Source organism: Nothobranchius furzeri, chromosome 8 (genome assembly GCF_043380555.1).
Source record: "Nothobranchius furzeri strain GRZ-AD chromosome 8, NfurGRZ-RIMD1, whole genome shotgun sequence".
NCBI lineage: Eukaryota > Metazoa > Chordata > Actinopteri > Cyprinodontiformes > Nothobranchiidae > Nothobranchius > Nothobranchius furzeri.
In genome coordinates, this window is record NC_091748.1 from 40,946,707 (window position 1) to 40,967,583 (window position 20,877).

Here is a 20,877-nt window from a genome sequence, read left to right on the forward strand (position 1 = left end):
TTCGGAGCCAATTTCCCCCTCGTTCAAGAATGTTTGAGATCGGGGTGAGTTTTGCATTGTGTAGTATACAGGGGGTTACAAGAGGTGATTATCACCTCACGAGCAGCTCCCGATCAGCAATTGTGCGCTTGCACAAATTTCAGGCATGTTTGATGTTTTGCTCATCTGTTGTGAGGGTATCGCACTGATGAACCAGTTCTCCAACTCATAAGTACCAGAACTGCTCACACAGTGTATGCATCACCTGGCTCCACAGGTATTTCTGTGTCAACACACTAACTAACTAACTAACTAAAACTTTATTTATATAGCGCCTTCACATGGCCCAAGGACCAAACAAAGAGCTGCACAGCAGAAATAAACATAAAGAAAAAAATAAAAACATCTAAAACCATTTAAAAACCAACAAAAACATGCAGCATGCAGATAAAATCTAGGTGGGGCAGCAAAAAGTGCAAAGCCGTCCGTTAACGGGACTCTTCTTGAATAAAAGCTAAAGAATAAAAGTGTGTTTTCAGCTGGCTCTTAAACTTGCTGAGCGTGGCGGCCTGTTTAACACATGTAGGTAGCTCATTCCAGAGCCTCTGCCCCAGCACCGAGAAAGCACGACCCCTTCGAGATTGTAGTCTGTGTTTAGGAACGACCAACAGTCCTTGTTGTGCTGACCGAAGGTTCCTTGCGGGGACATAAAGATGGATCAGATCCGCCAGATAACGTGGAGCCAACTCATTTAAACATTTAAAAACAAACACCAGAACTTTAAACAAAATTCTAAAAGAGACTGGAAGCCAGTGTAGGGATGCCAAGACAGGTGTGATGTGTTCAGATCTCCCGGTACCAGTCAGAAACCTGGCTGCCGCATTTTGGACCTTCTGTAGTTTCGCTATGGAGGCCTGCTTGATGCCTGCGTAAAGCGAGTTACAGTAGTCCAGTCTGGTGGTAATGAAGGCGTGGATGACAGTTTCCAGATGTTTACGTGATAGCAGCGGCTTAATCCTAGCTATTCTCCTGAGATGGAAATAGCAGGATCTGATTGTTCCATTGACCTGGGTGTCCAGTGTGAGCTCACCATCCAACTTCACCCCCAGTTGGTGACCACAGCCTTCTCAAAAGGCGCTAATGAAGGAGAGTCAACCCCTTGGGCACATCCATGTTTGTATTTCGGGCAGAACAGGATAGTCTCAGTTTTATTCTGGTTGAAGAACAATACATTTTGAGCCATCCATAACTTGACCTCCTCCAAGCAGTCCAAGTGTGGTTTAAAAGAACTTGAGTTATTGCATGATACAGGTAAATAGATTTGACAGTCATCCACATACAGGTGAAACCTGACGTTGTGCCGATGAAACAAGTCACCCAGCGGCAGCAGATAGAGGGAAAAGAGGAGAGGTGCCAGGACTGATCCCTGAGGCACTCCACACTGCAAATCAGCAGTATCAGACAAACAGACCCCCAGTCTTACACAAAAATTCCTCCCTGACAGGTAATATTTTATCCACTGGAGTGCTAAGCCTGATATTCCCACCCAGTGCTCCAGTCGACCAATCAGGATATTGTGGTCTATGGTGTCAAATGCCGCAGTCAAGTCCAAGAGCACCAAAACCACGCCTCCCCAGAATCGTTTGCCATCATGATATCATTCAAAACCATCAACAGGGCTGATTCTGTACTATGGAGAGACTTAAACACACATTTGTTTCCTTTTATTTTTATACTTTACTCCACACACGATGACGAGGATTGTCAAGAAAGCGAGTTTTCCATGTTTATGTAAAATTACACGGATCCCACAACATTTTTACTTCTTTTCTTTCATCTTCCTTCAAAATCCCCAATCCCCTACTATCCACCTACTGCAAGCCTGAAGGACAAATGACATATCAACACAACATTCTCCGGGTGTTTTGGGATTTCAAACTGCGAGCGTCTTACTGGTTTAGCTCTGCTGACCCGTTTACATTTACATGCAGAATGTAATGTAGCGTCATGAAGGTCCTCTAATTTGTGATAAAGGTCACATTTTCCCAGCTGGGTCAAGCTGGGTCAGACTGTAACTTTTAGTTCCACAGATTAAAGAGGAGCCCTGATGTCTAAAGAATACCATCTTTTATCTGCTGCTGTTCCGTCCCAGAAGAAGGACACTTCAAGTTCACGATAATAATTTAAGTAATAATTTAATAAACTCTTTGACTTTATTGAGGTTTATTATAATCATCATAAATAATCACTTGGTTCAGTATAAATGTATTTTTAATTACGGAAATGAATTATTATGCTTTGGATATAATTATGATTATGGTTGATGATCAGTAATGTGTGTTCAGCAAATAAGGTCAACTTCCACCTTATCCATCTAACACAGAGTTTATCCAGAGTAAAGGGTAACTGCTATCACATGTTTTTTGACTCATGACCAAAGCTTTCTTGCTCTGAGAGGGCGTGTTCTGAGGACTTTGTTAAAACTAACTTCCAGCAGCTTTAACTTCAGTTCGTGAACCAACCACCATCACTGAGGATACGGGAACGGCCGTCCCATAACCTCCACCTGCTGTTCTGTCACGCCGATAAGAAAAGCTTCGAATAAACGTAACTGTAACCAGCTGACACAAAAACCCCTCAGAGTTATTGATTTGAGAGTTAAGACGAGAAACTCCTTCAGAGTTAATCCAGACGCTCGACACTGTGTACCCGGTGACATCTTCGGACCAGAGAGTCGGTTCCTCGAGTCTCCTCTACCGGACCGAGTACCTGGAGGCTGACACCATCCTCCCTTGACCTCCAGATCCTCACGAAGGGTCATCCTTGCTGGGTGAGGTAGCACACAGATTGTTTCTGATGCCGTTTTCTCTAAGTAACAACAGTTAGCTGTAAAACCATCATTTCAACCCAGAACGTGCTTCTCTCTCTGAAATAAACCTTCTGAGAATCCATTCAAGCATCCAAACTCGTATTTTCAATTTAGCTTTCATTCAGCCACAGGTTTGCCTTCAAAACAAGTTTAAATATCAAATGTCATTCATGAATTGTCATTTTTAATTGTCGTTTCAAATTGTCAAGTTTAAAATTGTTAGTAATAAATTCTTCATTTTTAAACTTGACTCATTCTTTGAAATGGAACAAGAAAGGTATAAATATTTCTGGTTATTGAAAAAGCAAAGATTCCTAACTTCTGATTCAAAAATAAACTTTTGCTATTAAATTTAATTAGCTTAAATTAAACATTAATCTTTGGATTAAAATTAGACCAAGCTCGTTGGCATATGAGCTTATATATCTATATATCTAATATCCTAGATGTTTATATATAATAGAAGCTTCACTGTTAACTTGTTTGGGTCTTCTCTCAGAATCTAACAACTGAATAGCAACAGTGTTGATTCTAGTATGTAGATAACCCTACAGTAATCAGATTGCTACCGCGTTATCTGGGTGCTTCAACTGGATTAGAACCAGTTCACCTTCAGCCAGACCAACACGTTTACATGCCATTTAAAAACCGACGTGAGTCTTTTTAGGGCAATCATTCGGTTTTCTGATGTGCATGTAGACACACTGAGTATTACAGCGGGACTAAGGAAATGATCAGGAACACTGACTGATTCCGGCTGGATGACTGGAGGATGATCTATAACAGTGTTTCCCAACCCTAGTCCTCAGGGCACACTGACCTGAATGTTTTCCATGTCTGTGCTTTGGCACACCTGGTTTACATTGCCATTGCCTCCTCAGGAGGACATCAAATGTAGCAGATACCTCTTAATCACTCATTCATTCAAGTCAGATGTGTGGTAGCAGGGAACCACTGGTGTCTGAAAGAACAACATGGAAAACATGCAGGACAGTGTGCCCTGAGGACCAGGGTTGGGAAACACTGATCGTGTAGGAGATTATGACAAGGAATGAGTGAAATAACGTCTGAGCGGTGAACAAGTGAGAGGACCTTCCTTTTATGGAAAGTCCCATGGTCACGTCAAGAAGGGCACGGCTGCAGACCCGGAGATTACAGATTACACAGACCACAGATGTAAACATCTGCCCCTTTAGCTTCTGGTCAGATGATGACAGTGTCAACACACCACGCTTCTGAATTACAGTAACACACAAATTTTCTTATCAGTAACGGAAACGGCGATGTCACAACAGAGAAATAATTAAATTACTTCACATATTACTGAAAAAACTAACTTCCGTTAGTAACATCATTATTTTAAACACCGATATTCCCATCACTGGTTGAGGCTGATTTGCTGAATCAGGTGTTTTAACTATCAGGGCAATGTGAAGTGAAAAGTGCTGCCCAGTGTCAGATAGACTGGTCTTAGGTGCAGATCATAAATAATGACCTAAAACACACAGATAAAATACCAAAGACTAAAACCTTGGACTGTTCTGAAGAGCTCCACTATGAACCCTGATCAAGATCCTGCAGAATGAGCAGAAAGCCGTAGTCTGGAGGAGCGTTAAAACCTAAGACATCTGAAACACTTTACTCACGAGGAGTGGTCCAAAAGTTACAGGTGCAGAAATCTGTCTCACAAGTCTTAGAAACACAAAAGCAAAGCCTTGCAGCGCATCCCATCGTTCCACAATCAAACAGGACACTTTAAATAATATTTGACGATTTTATGAAAAGGACAAAAAGCTCCTGAATGATTGTCCTCATTGTCCCATTGTAACATATCAGTTGATTTGTACAATTTCGTGATCAGCTGTGCTGACTGAATATTTAATGAGGCTTCTAAAGAACAAATAACCGTTGATACGTCTGCTGAGCATGCTGTCTTCTGAGAGTAGCTGCTGTGAAACAAGGCTGATTATCATTAACATCAAATAAGTCAAGTTTTTATGTATGCAGGCAGAGTCTGGAGGAAATTTACTTAGCAAATGGGGACAAATGTGTTCATCATAATATGCATTAGTATTGGTATTAATTTAACTTCTTTCTCATTGCAGCTTGGCTGTGTTCTGTAATATAATTCTGCTCACAAAATAAATCTTTATTCCATCAGTGCCTCGCTCTGTCTGTTATTGTTAGGGGAGCTGAAAGTGTCCTTAAAGCTTTTTGCCTCCCTCGTGTCTAAAGATATGAATTTGGATAATTGAATGGCTCTTTTGACCTCCTTAGAGAGCTTCAAACAGGCTTCAGATGGCCCAGGCCCACTCAAATTAGGATTTTATTGAGTAAAAACAACCTCTCATATTAATTAGAGAAGAATCTACGACGTGGAAACGAGTTATTGTCCATAGGTCTTGAGTCGTCCCTCCGGAGTCAGTGAGTGTGAAGAAGTAGTCACAGAGTCTGGGTTTGACATTCAAGGGGGACTAAACTTTAAGTATTAAGAATGAGACTGAAATCTAGAACTCGTCTGAACAACGATGTTCAGAAGTAGGAGACTTTTAGGAGCCAGTTTAGCTCCCGGCCAACAATCAATCATGTTATCCATGAAAAACTCAACAAAATATGGAACTGACTTCAAAGAAATTCGAAATTATTTTCAGGCGTGACTGATCTACCGAACAGCTGGAAAGCTGTCACAACACCAAGATCTGTAATGTGAAAAATTCTATGTTTACTGGAGCTAACTCTCCCACTAAACCTCTGATAATAATGTCATGTCTCACCAACCTTTATAATGTAATGATTGATCTACAAAGCTTGGCTTTGCTAGGAAGAACTGCAAAATAAAACATCACAACCTCTTTAAATCTACAACAATGAAAATAGAAGGGATTGCTGCATTATTTTAAAATGTTATGAACAATTATTATTTATTAGTCATACTACTACTTGTACAACCACAGCTTTCAGAAGCAGATGTATTCTAACCGGATTGGCAAGCTAATGACTAGCAACAATATCAAAGTGGATGATTTCCATTTTAAAACAACCAAGAAGCATCCAAAATCTTATCCTTCCATAGAATTACATCCACTTAATAAAAACAGACAATCACAATGGCTCTTACCATCCTGACAAATGGGATTAAGTCAAGTCTTCTCGGTGAGACCTACAGTGGGATGCAAAAGTTTGGGCAGCCTTAAAAATCCTCATGATTGTTTTGTATAAATCATTGGTTGTTAGAATAAACGTTTTCAGTTAAATATATCATATAGAACACAGAGTGATATTTGAGAAGTGAAACAAAGTTTATAGGATTTACTGAAAGTGTGCAAAAATTGTTTAAACAAAATTAGTCAGGTGCATACATTTGGTCATTTTATTGATTCCAAATCCTTTAGAACTAATTATTGGAACTCAAAATTGGTTTGGTAAGCTCAATGACCCTTGACCTCCATACATAAGTGAAAGAGCTGGATCTTTCAACAAGACATTGACCCTGTACACTGCTCAAAGTCTAGCTTGAGCTGACATACCTGGTGCTGCAGCTGCTTCCAGCACGTTTCCGACATGATTTGTTTAATTTAGTGATAAACAGCAGCTGTAGACACTAATGAAGGCTGGGGAGACATTTCAACATAGTGGAATACATTTGTTAAAGAACAAGTTGTCACGTTACGGGATGGTAGGACCCAAAATGCAGCACTCAGGATGACACGAGGCAGAGATGATGAATAAGAAAAAATCCTTTATTTATAAGGAGAACATAAATAAGTCCAAAGGCTGGGAGCCAAAATTCAAAATCCAGATAACGATCTGGAAAACTAAAACTCTAAAGAACACGAGAAGACCAAAAACCCTAATAATCCAAGATGAGAGACGAGACTGACAGAGTACAAACAATGGACCGACAAGACAATGAGACAAGACAGGGCTTAAATACACAGGGAGGATGAGAGGGAGATGAGCTGCAGGTGTGTGGGGTGTGGGAGGAGGACCAGGTGAAGGCAATGACTAATCAGGGGAGAAACTAACTTGACCTAAGAATCAACCCTATTACAAAAGAGCAGGAAACATAACTACAATTCAAAGGGAGGGGGGAGAAAAATAATAAACACCGAAGGGAAAAAACATACTAAATCATGAAAGGCTGTAACTAAAGGAAATGACTTGAGCAACCTAGAGGGCCGGAGATCCAGGGGCAAATGGGGAAAACCAGAAGACACATGAAGAAGACGCAGACATGACACATGAGGGCGCTAGGACACAGAAGGGAATCTAGAGAGGATGGAGAAACACCAGGAGGCACATGAAAGAAGGGACAGACGCAGACCATGACACAAGTCACCCCCAAATCAACATTTTTTCCTGATAAACTATATAAATGTGTGTCTAATCGTACTGCAGACACATGTAGTCAATAGTTTTGCACGTTAGTGCATTTTTGTTAAAATTAAACATTTCTGCTTAAAACTGTCAGTGTTGTGCCATTGTCGGGTAAAAACTCTGCACTGCATTTGAATTTAAATCTGCTACCACTATTGGCTAAGAGGTACCCTAGAACGTTAGCTAGTACGATATGATGTCACAATGTCGTTGTGAACCTGTGTGTGTGTGTGTGTATCCGCCCTCTCAGCCTGCTAGGCAACAACATTTGTTGCATTTTTCAAACAGGAAGTGGGAGTTGAGTAAGATATGGTAGGGGTGACTTGCTCTTTAATTATGACCAATAAGATGTGATATTCCATAAAAATATACTTGGTTGCAAATCCTTTGCAGTCATTTACAGCCTGAAGTCTGGAACACGTAGACATCACCAGACGTTGGGTTTCATCCCTGGTGATGCTCTGCCAGGCCTCTACTGCAACAGTCTTCGGTTCCTGCTTGTTCCTGGGGCGTTTGCCCTTCAGTTCTGTCTTCAGCAAGTGAAATGCATGCTCAGTCGGATTCAGGTCAGGTGACTGACTTGGCCATTGCAAAACAGTCCACTTCTTTCCCTTCAAAAACTCTTTGGTTGCTTTTGCAGTATGCTTCGGGTCATTGTCCATCTGCACTGTGAAGCGCCGTCCAATGAGTTCTGAGGCATTTGGCTGAATATGAGCAGATAATATTGCTCGAAATACTTCAGAATTCATCGTGCTGCTTTTGTCAGCAGTCACATCATCAATAAATACAAGAGAACCAGTTCCACTGGCAGCCATACATGCCCACGCCATGACACTGCCAGCACCATGCTTCACTGATGAGGTGGTATGCTTAGGATCATGAGCAGTTCCTTTCCGTCTCCATACTCTTCTCTTCCAATCACTCTGGTACCAGTTGGTCTTGGTCTCATCTGTCCGTAGGATGTTGTTCCAGAACTGTGAAGGCTTCTTTAGATGTTGTTTGGCAAACTCTAATCTGGCCTTCCTGTTTTGGGGCTCACCAATGGTTTACATCTTGTGGTGAACCCTCTGTATTCACACTGGTGGAGTCCTCTCTTGGTTGTTGACTTTGACATAGATACACCTACCTCCTGGAGAGTGTTCTTGATCTGGCCAACTGTTGTGAAGGGTGTTTTCTTCACCAGGGAAAGGATTCTTCCGTCATCCACCACAGATGTTTTCCGTGGTCTTCCGGGTCTTTTGGTGTTGCTGAGCTCACCGGTGCGTTCCTTTTCATTATTACAATTCACTTCTTTATGGTCTCCCCAACAAACTCCTTCATAAACTGCAACTGGTCCAGAATTCAGCAGCCCATATTATCACCAGAACCCCTTCCTTTCACCACAACACCCCGGTTCTCCAGCAGCTTCACTGGCTCCCAGTTAAATTCAGGTCTATCTTCAAAATTATCCTCCATACCTTCAAAGCCATCCATAACCTCTCTCCTCCATATATCTCAGACCTTATAAGAATTAACACCCCCTCCCATTCTCTCAGATCTTCTTCCTCCATCATCTTGCTGTTCCTTCTGCCCGTCTCACTACAAAGGGGAGCAGAGCTTTCAGCCGCTCTGCTCCCCGCCTCTGGAACTCACTCCCCCCACACATCAGGAACATCAACAGTTTCACCCTTTTCAAAACCAGACTCAAAACACACATGTTTAAATCGGCCTATGACCTCTGATTTTATTGAACTGTTTCTCTCTTTGTTTTTTCTTCTTTGCATTTTAATGTTGTTTTATTGCTGTTTTAATGTATTTTCTGAATGTATTTTCTGTCAAGTGACCTTGGGTGTTCTGAAAGGTGCTTTTAAATAAAATGAAATTATTATTCTTGTTGAGAATGTTCCAAACTGTTGTTGTGGCCACGCCTAATGTTTTTGCTGTGTCTCTGATAGGTTTCTTTTGTTTTTTCAGCCTAACGATGGCTTGCTTCACTGATAGTGACAGCTCTTTGGGTCTCATCTTGACAGTTGACAGCAACCGATTCCAAATGCAAATAGCACACAGGAAATGAACTCTGGACCTTTTATCTGCTCATTGTAATTGGGATAATGAGGGAATAACACACACCTGGAACAGCTGAGGAGCCAACTGTCCCATTACTTTTGGTCCCTTAACAAGTGGGAGGCACATATGCAAGCTGTTGTAATTCCTACACCGTTTCTGATTTGGATGTAAATACCCTCAAATAAAAGCTGACAGTCTGCAGTTAAAGCACATCTTGTTCGTTTCATTTGATATCCATTGTGGTGTATAGAGCCAAAAATGTTAGCATTGTGTCGATGTCCCAATATTTATGGACCTGACTCTATCTGAGAGAAATTGTGAAGTCTGGGTTATAAAAGTGAAATTGTTGTTGTTTATAACTAGAGTGTTGATTTGATTAAAACCCTCATCAAACTCCAGTATACAGGCTTACGATACCCTGGTATGAGCTGCTCCCGGCGGTCCGGAGTTTTGCGGTCGAATGGTGAGGTCACCAGATGTCGAAACCACAATACTCAAGAGATTAGTAACTTCCTCTGAGTTCAGCTTCCCCGGCCATGAGATGCAACCCGGGGTCTGCAGATTAGGTGTCCAAGGTCTGAGAGTTGAAGTAGCACTGAAAATATGGCGCGGTATGGGGGCAGAAATTAAGACTACTGCCCAGCAGCAGGAGGCTATATAAATTCTGAAGCAAACTACCGACCTGATTAATGATAACCTGGCACTGGTAACTGAGAGGCTGGCGCTGCTTACTGAGGAATAGCACCTTTACCGGCGTTACTACTAGATACGCTAGGGACTAGCAGTCCTCGGCTGGTCATTGACTGGTTCACACACTCCCTCTGCTGTCTATTAGCATGGATAGGCTAGCGTTAGCCTGGACGGGCTGGTGTTAGCATTGGAGAGGCTAGCCATTAGTGTGCCTAGGCTGGCCACTAGCTGGATTTCTTACCCCCTTGACGGACCATTAGCATGGATAGGCTGGCGTTAGCATCGGAGAGGCTAGCCATTAGCGTGCCTAGGCAGGCCACTAGCTGGATTTCCTACCCCGTCAATGGACCTTTAGCATGGATAGGCTGGTGTTAGCTTTGGAGAGGCTAGCCATTAGTGTGCCTAGGCTGGCCACTAGCTGGATTTCTTACCCCCTTGACGGACCATTAGCATGGATAGGCTGGCGTTAGCATCGGAGAGGCTAGCCATTAGCGTGCCTAGGCTGGCCACTAGCTGGATTTCCTACCCCGTCAATGGACCTTTAGCATGGATAGGCTGGCGTTAGCTTTGGAGAGGCTAGCGATTAGCATGCCTCGGAGAGTCACTTACTCTATTAGATGTGTTTTTTTTGGTACAATTATATAGTTTTAATGAAGATAACATCACAATTTAAATAATTATTAACCTGTAATTCAATACAAAGGATTTAAAATCTAAAGATGAAAAGTACTAACTAGTTAGCTCTGGCTTTTTCTCTGATATGTGCAAGAAAACCAAACTATATAAAAAGAAAACGCCATCAACCTGTAATTAAGAGCAAAATGGAGTTAACACAGCACCTAATCAATGCCAACAGGCTGTCCACTTTACAATATGCTTAAAGTTAATGTGTATAACAAAGTGTTCTGTCAAAGGAACAACTGTGATTGCAGGACTCATTGTATGTCATCCGTTTAATAAAAGTAAAAAAAAAACACATCTAGTAGAGTAAGTGACTCTCTGAGACATGCTAATGGCTAACCTCTCCGATGCTAACGCCAGCCTATCCATGTTAATGGTCCGTCGAGGAGGTAGGAAATCCAGCTAGTGGCCAGCCTAGGCACGCTAATGGCAAGCCTCTCCAATGCTAACACCTGCCCGTCCAGGCTAACGCTAACCTATCCATGCTAATAGACAGCAGAGGGAGTGTTTGAACCAGGCAATGACCAGCCGAGGGCTGCTAGTCCCTAGCGTATCTAGTAATAACGCCGGTAAAGGTGCTATTCCTCAGTAAGCAGCGGCAGCCTCTCAGTTACCGGCGCCAGCTTATCATTAATCAGATCAGTAGTTTGCTTCGGAATTTATATAGCCTCCTGCTGCTGGGCAGTAGTCTTAATTTTGGCCCCCATATTGCGCCATATAAAAAGAGCTGTTGTGTCTGTAATCACTTGCAGCGTCGCAGAAAGGTTTTTGACTTAAGGTCAAAGGAGATGGTTTCAAAAGAGATGCTTCTTTCCCAATTTGACCGAATCAGGAGTCAGCTGGAAACTGAATTAATCGGGAAGAAGTTCTTGTTTTATTAATCCACCATGTTATGAGTTTTGGCCAAGTTTGGCAAACCAGAATTCGACACGTTTCTGAGTATTTACCAACATCCCTCAGGAAGCCACGCCTTCTTCAGATACAAAGATTTTTTTAACACTTTGTGAATAAGAATGCTCAAAACACTTATGTGAGGTGAATATATTAACCTTAATATGTATCTTATGTAATGTGTATGAGTGTAAACAATGATTAACTTGTTAAATCAAACACATAGTGATTTGTGATATAAATGGATCATTGTAAGAACAATATTCATTTCAAATTCATTGGTTTAAGGACAGATCACTCAAACATTTGATTTAAACATCTTGTTCATTCATCACACATGATTATTTAACTTAAAAATAAAGTCATGTAGGATTCGAGTAGGTTCACTTTTTATTCAGAGGGATGAATACAGCAGCCAGGCTTTTACGCAGAGAGTGCAGGACCTTGGGAAAGAGAGTCTGTTTGAATGTTTTGTCTTCATGGTATGTCAACAAGCACTGAGCAGAATCTTCTGGATTTGGAAGGCCAAATAGAAAGTGGATTTATTTCTGTAGATAAAAGTTTATTATGTTGATCAACATATAGGTGAAAATTGACTCATTTGGTACGTCACAAGCCTGATTTAAAGTTTTCTGTCAGCTCCGCAACTGAGAGACGCACACAGAGTGTCTGAAAGTCCTCCTTGAGTCTAAAATTCCATTTACTGTGGAAGAGAACTTTTATCCTGACTGCAAGAATTTCTGGTGTTCCTGATTATGATTGCTTAATAACTGATTTAATTGCTAAATGCATGAATTCCCCACATTACATGATCGATTAAATATAATTTTAAGGTTATTTAAAAAGGAAATAGATGGCAGTGCCCGAATTAACTGACACACAGCCTCAATGTCCGGTCTAAGCCTCACATCAGGACCAAACAGCAAATCAATCTGATGCAATAAGATGAAGGTGTACCATATTCATATTTGTTTCATTCTGATCAATACTTTGTTTATTGTGTAAAATCTAACAGGTTTTAGATTTCTATTGTAATTTGGATCTGAGATCAATCTGTAGCCATGGCAACGCACATGTATAATGCAGCACTGATGAGCTTGAGTTGTCCAACTTCGTGTCCACATTGGCAAGTCTGCTATAATCTAAAAGGCGCTCACGAGTAGTCTTGAAAGAACAAGAGACAGAGAAAGACCAGTGTCTTCCGTCAGGGTCAATATCAAAGATGCAGCTGTGAAGGAGGTTTGATGTCGAACCTTAAATAATAAAGAAAGGTAGACTTGGAAAATAAAAGTTTTCAGAGATGAGTGGATGAGTTGTCTTTTTTTTCCATCCAGCATGACTTCTGTGTGTCGGCATAGCCAACAGAAGCGTTCAGGCTCTGCATAATCACTTTGAGCAACACATTTTTCCTTACTTCATGTGACATCTTCTGTGCTGAGGTTTAAGGAGCTCACTGAAGGCAGACAACATCATTTAAACTGCCTCAAGGCATATGTAACAGCAGTCTCTCAAAGCACAATAGGTAAAATATTCATTATTCATATTAATCCCACTGAAACCCATTTCAAAGATGTGAACTAGCTGTTTAAAGGCTGTCTGAAGCAAAGTTGATTTTGTGTGTATTAAGGCAAGGTTCCTCACCGAGGATGCAGTGTATCCCTCCTCCACCAGGATGTTTCTAGCACAGTTGTTGATGAGCTTAAAGCGGTCAGGACCCAACAAAATACCTCCGTACCACCGAGACACAACCACCACCACATCTCGCACGTCCAGAATCTGTAGTGGGAAAACACGTGTGAAAAAGGTGTGAATTGAGAGATCTGAGCAGGGGACAAAAATGCTAAACTGGCACATCACCTTTCTCTGGAGGCTCATGTTTCACACCAAATCTGTTAAAAGTGGCTGAATTGTAATAAAATGTTTCTGTCTCAGCTGCCAATCTAAAGCTGCTAGTCTGACTGGGAAATTTCCTGGAGAATGTCCCTGTGTTTTATTCTCAAAGGGGACATATTATGTCTGTTTAAACGTTATAATAGCTCCATATCTGTACAAAACACATTGATGAAGTTCTTTGCATAAAATCCCTCTTACAGAAAGCGATTTCAGCTGTTTTATTCTTGACAGTTTCACCTTCCAGAATGAGCTGTTTCAGTGCTCTGTCACTTTAAGACAACAAGCTCTAGGAGGGGCTCAAAGTAGAGCTGCTGCTTCAACAGCAGAAATCTCTCTGGCACATGAGAGGTGGTTCTATTCCACTTTTGTGATGTGTCAACAGGAAAGTTTTGAAGGCAAAACAAAAATACTGACAGAAAATGGATGGACATATTTTATTTTTCCAAGTTTAAGTGTTTATAACAAAGTAGAACATGCAGTGTGTGTTTTCCCTTTCATTCTCTCTACCTCATAAATACGTCTCTCATAGTATCATATAAGCTAAGCAATTCATTTTTAATTTGTTTATTAAAGGTCTATATTGTTTTGGCATTCTTGATTTCGGTACTTAATTTATTCCACATATTGACTCCATATATTGATACACAACGTTCCTTTATATTTATCCTATGTTTTGGTATTGTGCATATTTTGTTGCCTTTCAAACCATAATTACTCTTTTTTTCCATAAATCTTATGATTAAATTTGTTGGAAGGTGTGTAGCATCTCTAATTTGTGACAAAGGTCACACTTTCCCAGCTGGGTCAAGCTGGGTCGAGCTGTTAACTTTGCCCACAGATTAACACGCCAGGAGCCGTGATGTCTGCTGAAACACCATCTTTATCTGCTGCTGTTCCGTCCCAAGATGAAGGACACTTCAAGATTTCAAAAAAATAATTTTTAAATAATAATTTTAATAAACTCTTTGACTTTATTACGGTTTATTACAATCATCATAAATCTTGGTTCAGTATAAATGTATTTTAATTACTGAAATGACTTATTATGCTTTGGGTAATAATAATAATCATCAAGTAATGTGTGTTCAGTAAACCAGAAGGTCATCTTGCACGTTTAACCACCTCACGCAGAGGGTATCCAGGGTAAGTTAAAACACCTCACATGTCTTTACTCATAACACTAAGCTTTCTGACGCTGAGAGGGCGTGATCTGAGGTTTTGTTAAAACTAAATCTCCGCAGCTGTAAGTTCAGTTCTTGAACCATATCAGGAGACGAGGGACGGCCGCCCAAGTCTCTACTAAGCATTCTGTCACGCCGATAGTCTTGCTTCGAATAAACGCAACTGTACCCAGCTGATGCAAAACTCCTTCAGAGTTAAGCCAGACGCTTGACACCGTGTACCCTGCGACATCTCTGGACAAGAGAGTCGGTTCCACTCGGGTTTTCTCTATCGGACCGAGTACCTCTGAGGCTGACAACATCCTCCTTGACCTCCGGATCCACACAGAGGGTCGTCTTGCTAGGTGAGGTAGCACACAGATGGTGTCCGATGCTGTTTTTTCTAAAACCAACTGAGTTAGCTGCAAAACAACGCTTCTCTCACTGAAAGAAACCTTCTGAGATTCATTCACGCATCCAAAACCTCGCATTTCATTTTAGTTCCATTCAGTCACAGGTTTGCTTTTAAAAACAAGTTTTAATATCAAATTGTCTGTTAAAAAAGTCATTTCTAAATTGTCATTTCAAATTGTCCTTTTTAAAAGTGTTAGTAATAAATTCTTAACTTTTTAAAAACTATGACTCTTCTTTGAAATGAAACACAGAAATTGTGTATATTTTTGGTTATTGAATAAGCAAAGATTCCTTTAAACTTCTGATTAAATAAATACACTTTTGCTATTAAATTTAATTATCTTAAATTAAACATTAATCTTTGGATTAAAATATAGATAAGACAGTTAGTGTATGAACTTCTATCGATTGCATGAATATCCTATATATTTGTGCATAATATAGGTTCATATACTAAATGTCCGATCTTTTCTTCAGAATCTAACAAAGCTGATAGCAAACAGCGTTAATTCTATTATGTAGTTAACCACACTACAGGTCCTTTTTGTCAACTTTATACATAAATTATAAATAGTATAACTACTAGGTCGTAAAATTTTAATGTTTTTAATTTGATGAATAATTGGCTGGATGGATCTCTATAATTGCTTCTTGTTATAATTCTTATTGCTTTTTTTTGTAGGATAAAAACTGAATGTGTATAGGTTTTATATGTTATTCCCCAAATTTCAACACAGTAGTTCAAGTAAGGTACAATCAATGAATTGTATAATAAAAATAGGGATTTGTCATCTAGAGACCATTTCACTCTGTGTAATATTTCGATTGATTTAGCTATTTTAGTTTTGATATTGTTTATATGTGGTTTCCAAGATAAATTCTCATTAATGATGACTCCCAAAAATTTTACTTCCTTTACTCGTTTAATACAGATTTTGTCTAATTTTATTGATGTTTTTATATTCAACTTTCTATTGCTGAATATCATAAAATATGTTTTATCTGTGTTCAATGAAAGCTTATTTCCATCGAACCATAATTTGATTTTTTCCAACTCTGTACCACTTCTATCGTTTGATCAATATTGTCTCCTGAATAATAAAAAGTTGTGTCATCTGCAAATAAGATACACTTTAACATATTAGATGTAGAGACAATATCATTTATATATAAATAATATATATTTATATTATATATAAATAATAAATAGTTTAGGGCCTAGTACCGACCCTTGCGGTACTCCACAAGTAATATTATCCAGATTGGATTTGATGTTGTTTATTTGAACATACTGTTTCCTGTCATGTAAATAACTCATTAACCATTTTAGGGCTGTCCTGTTATGCTATATTTACTAAGTGTTTTTTAGAAGAATGTCATGATCTACTGTATCGAATGCTTTTTTTAGGTCAAGGAAGATACTTATCAATTTTTTTTTGTCAGTGTCTTCCGATATTTCTTCTGTTAATTCCATTGCTGCCATTGAAGTTGAGCGATTTGGTCTAAACCCATACTGACTGTCATTTAAGATATTATCTTTGTTAAAATATGAGTCCAATCTGGTAATATATAGTTTTTCAAATATTTTTGAGAATTGTGACAGAAGGGATATAGGTCGGTAGTTGGAGAAGATATGCTTATCTCCACTTTTGTGAAGCGGAATGACTTTAGCTATTTTCATTTTGGTAGGAGATATGCCGGTTGTAAATGATAAGTTACATATATAAGTAAAGGGATGGATAATATTCTCTATTATATGTTTTATTATTATTATGTCTAAATTGTCACAGTCAGTTGTCCTTTTATTGATGAGTTTTTTTTACAACTTCTCTTACTTCTTCATTAGTCACTGGATTTAATAACATGCTATTTTTGTTACTTATAATTTTTTTGCCTATGTTATAATTAGTTCTTTTTTGAATGTTGTTTGCCAAGCTTGGTCCCACGTTAGTAAAGAATTTATTAAATTCATTGACGATTTTGTTTGGATCGTTTATTTCAGTGTCTTCATTTATAAAATAATTCGGAACAGTTGAAACTGATTTATTTCTTTTTATAACATTGTTTATTATTCCCCAAGTTGCCTTTATATTGTTTTAATTTTTTCTAGTAGATTGCTATAATTTTTTTTTTGTCTTTTTAATATCGAAACTAATTTATTCTTATATTTTTTGTATCTGTGCTCAGCTTCGCTGGTTCTTTGTTTTAAAAAGCTTCTGTACAGGGCTTTTTTTGTTCTTGCAGGCATTTTGCAGTCCTTTTGTCAACCATGGTTTATTCTTATCTTTTTTGTAAGTTTTTTTTATTTTACAGTTTTTTTTCATATTGACTGCACAGTAATCTTATGAAAGAGCTGTAAGGCAAGTTTAGATCATTTATCTATATTTCATCCCAGTTTTGCTGTTCTAGGGCTCTATTATATGAGTCTATGGCTTTTTGTGACCGATCCCTTTTAAGATTTTCCATTTGAGGTTGATGTGTAATCTGATCATTCTTGTGGCATGTGAAAACTGGCAGATGATCACAAATATCAGTCATTATGATTCCAACACTCTCCAACCCCCCATAAATATTACAAAATATGTTTCCTATAATTGTTGAGCTTTGTACAGTAATTCTTGTGGGTTTGGTTATCAGAGGAAACAGACCAACTAGATGCATGGAATTTACCAAGTCGTTTGATAAATTGTTTGTAATTTTTCAAATCAATGTTGAAGTCCCCACAGAGAAACAAACTCTTGTTACAAATTCCATTAAACATTTCCGAAACTGTGTTTGTGAATGATTCAATACAGGAACCTGGTGCTCTATAAATACTTCTAATTATTATGTTTTTTGTCTTTTCAGATGTTACTTCAACAGTGATAATTTCCATTACATCAGCAGTTGCTATCGACATGTTATGCATCACTTTGCTTTTTAGGGTGTTACATATATACACATATATACAGTGGTAATACATCTCATACCCATCTATTTGAACATCCTCAATATCTCCTTCTTGTAACCATGTTTCTGTAACAATTTTGTGTTAAAAACTCAATGCAAACTTCTACTATTGAAGTGGATGATGGACAGTGTATCATTAACCAAGGCACAGTCACGCAATCTTGGTCGCAATAATATTTGCATTCATTATTATGCATGCACAGATTATTGTCTAAATCTTTTCCAGGATCGTATATTTTGTTCTAGTTCTTCTTGTATTCTTGTGTCCATGTGTTATTTATTTATTTATTTATTTTTTATGTTTACTAGTATTTAGTTTCTGTGACTTTGTTGTGGATTTTTACTATATTTATTTCTTTTTCCAACATTTCTTTTCCGTCCATCAGTCATTGTTTATTGAAATGTCCCAGTTCCTTCAGCTCCTTTATTATCTTAGCCGGTGACCCTTCTTGTTCTTTGATCCATACATTCCCATTTCTTGTCCATGTTGCTATAAGTTTTTTCTGCCTTTTTAGCATCCGTGCTTCTCTGGCTATCGTCCCTTTTTTTGGTTAGATGTTCATTAATGTACACATTAGTGCCTCTTAGCTTGTGTCCTTGTGCCGATTCATTGTTTCTTTGTTTTCTGCTGGTGAACCTTACTATAATAGCTGGGTTTGCCTTTTCATATTTCTTAGGCAGAGTGTGACATATGGCAATGGCTTCTTTTTGTATGGAAATATTCTTACTGTGTAGAAATGTTACAACTTGTTGTTCAAGTGACTCAAGTTCTTTTTCTGAGGCATCTTCTGCTGAGTTATGATTGGTAACTGTATTAGCATAGCTTCTGTGTCTGGTTTCAAGTCCCGTTATTACCAAGTCATCTCTTCTTGTATATTGTTCAAGTTCGTCCACTTTTTGCTCTAAAGCCGATATCTTTTTCTCTTTCTCGGTTAACAGTACTTTGAGTTCTCTCACCTCGTCCATCAGTCTTAGCAAGCGATCCTGCTGCAATGTAACTTTTGACAGATCACCTGACACGTAGTTCAGAGATCGTTTGATCTCCTCCAGGTCGTCTGCAGTCATGTCTTTGCCCCGTCCAGCCGATCGTCTTCCTGGCATTTTTCCTACTCAGATTTCTCCTCTTTTGCCATCCTCCGGTCCCGCAGCCCCAGCGTAACAGTCCGAGCTCCGCGTCGCCAAGTTGGGCTCGATGGCAGGGCTCACCGCTGTCAGCCGTCACCACGCCGGGTCTAGTGCCGTAGGCCTCGCCAGTCTGGTGATGTCGACCACCAGGCCTGGTGATGTCGGCCGCCGGGCCTGGTGATGTCGGCCGCCGGACCTGGTGATGTCAGCTGCCAGCTCTGGTTCTGCCTCCGCTGAATGGATTCTGCTGAGTTGATCTTGCTCGTTCTGGAAGGACTCCAGCCAAAACTTTGTTGTTAGCAGCCAACGGTGGCGGGCTGTCCGCTCTCTGACTCCACTCCCGTTGCTCCGGTCCTTCTCCCCCAGTAGCCCAGTTTGGCCAGACAGCCTGCTATAGGAAGGGTTCTGGTTGTCCCAAACAGCTTCCATTTAAGGATTACGAAGGCCGCTGTGCTCTTAGGAAACTTTAAGTGCAACAGAGATTTTTTGTAACCTTGGACAGATCTGTGCCTTGCCACAATTCTGTCTCTGAGCTCTTCAGGCAGTTTCTTTGATCTCATTGTTCTCATTTGCTCTGACATATGTGTGGCTTTCCTTATCAAGTCCAATCCGTATAATCAAACACAGCTGGACTCCAATGAAGGTGCAGGACCATCTCAAGGAAGATGAGAAGAAATGTAAAGCACCTGAGTTAAATATGAGTGTCAAAGCAAAGGGTCTGAATTAGTGATGCACCGATATGAAATTTTTGGACCGATACCTATATCCGATATTAATCTCACTGTTATGGCCGATAACTGATATTTGCCGATACCGATATACTGACGTTAATGCTTCTAAAATCAGCAGATTTTGTATAAAATGAAAATTATTAAAGCTTAATTTACATTATTATGCACACACACCACACACATTTATGGTTCTGAGATTATTACAATCACTGACACATGAATAAACAATTACACATCACCCCCTCACCCTCTGAAACAGGCAAACAAATGGAGACAAGATAGAAAAAATATCAGTTGTTAATATCGTCCCGGTTTTATTTATCGGACCGATACCAATATTGATGCCGTTATATTGCCCATCCCTAGTCTGAATACTTAGGACCATGTGATATTTCTGTTTTCTTTAATAAATCTGCATACATTTCTAAAATACTATGTTTTTTGTCAATATGGGGTTCTTGCAAATGGCAAATGGCTGCAATATAACAAAGAGGGGAAATTTGACGAGGGGTCTGAATACTTTTCGTACCAACTGTACATTGCATTCATATTTATGTGCGGGAAATAAAAAATAATACATACATTGGATTAGATTTGGAATTGTGGTTGAATAATTTAAATATTTTCATTGACAATGTACAACACCTCCGAACACACCCACATCACCCCGCTTCTCCTCCAGCTTCACTGGCTGCCAGTCAACTTCAGGGTTCATTTCAAGATCCTGGTTCTGGTCTATTGGGCCTTACATGGACAAGCACCATCTTACATTGGTGATCTTCTTAGTCCCTACACCCCCAGCAGGTCCCTGAGGTCCAGTGATCAAAGCCTACTGGTTGTGCAGCACCAGGCTAAAGGTCAAAGGTGACAGATCATCTGCTGCTGTGGCCCCCAGACTCTGGACCTCTCTCCCCCTGAGCCTGAGATCAGTGGACTCAGTGGTCTCCTTTAAAAAGCAGCTGAAGACTCACTTGTTCAAGCTGGCTTTTGTATGACCTTCTTCACCTCTCTCACTTTATTCTGCTCTCCCCACCTATTCCACCTTCCTCAGGATCCACTGATCTCCCTCTTT

At 39.7% G+C, this 20,877-nt stretch overlaps 1 protein-coding gene across 2 annotated transcripts in view; it reads right to left on the bottom strand.

The window, feature by feature from the left end:
* impact (impact RWD domain protein) overlaps positions 1 to 20,877 on the bottom strand; it is a 78,556-nt gene that overhangs the window by 13,405 nt on the left and 44,274 nt on the right. Inside the window, exons 9-10 of one of the 2 annotated variants that reach the window (XM_054730042.2) lie at positions 13,175 to 13,309; positions 11,906 to 11,976 (exon numbers count right to left, since the gene is read on the bottom strand). In XM_054730042.2, the coding sequence (XP_054586017.1) occupies positions 11,928 to 11,976; positions 13,175 to 13,309 (184 nt within the window). In that variant the 3' untranslated portion in view covers positions 11,906 to 11,927. Of the gene's footprint in view, positions 1 to 11,905; positions 11,977 to 13,174; positions 13,310 to 20,877 lie in introns of those variants that run through there. The other variant, XM_054730041.2, reaches the window with a different exon arrangement.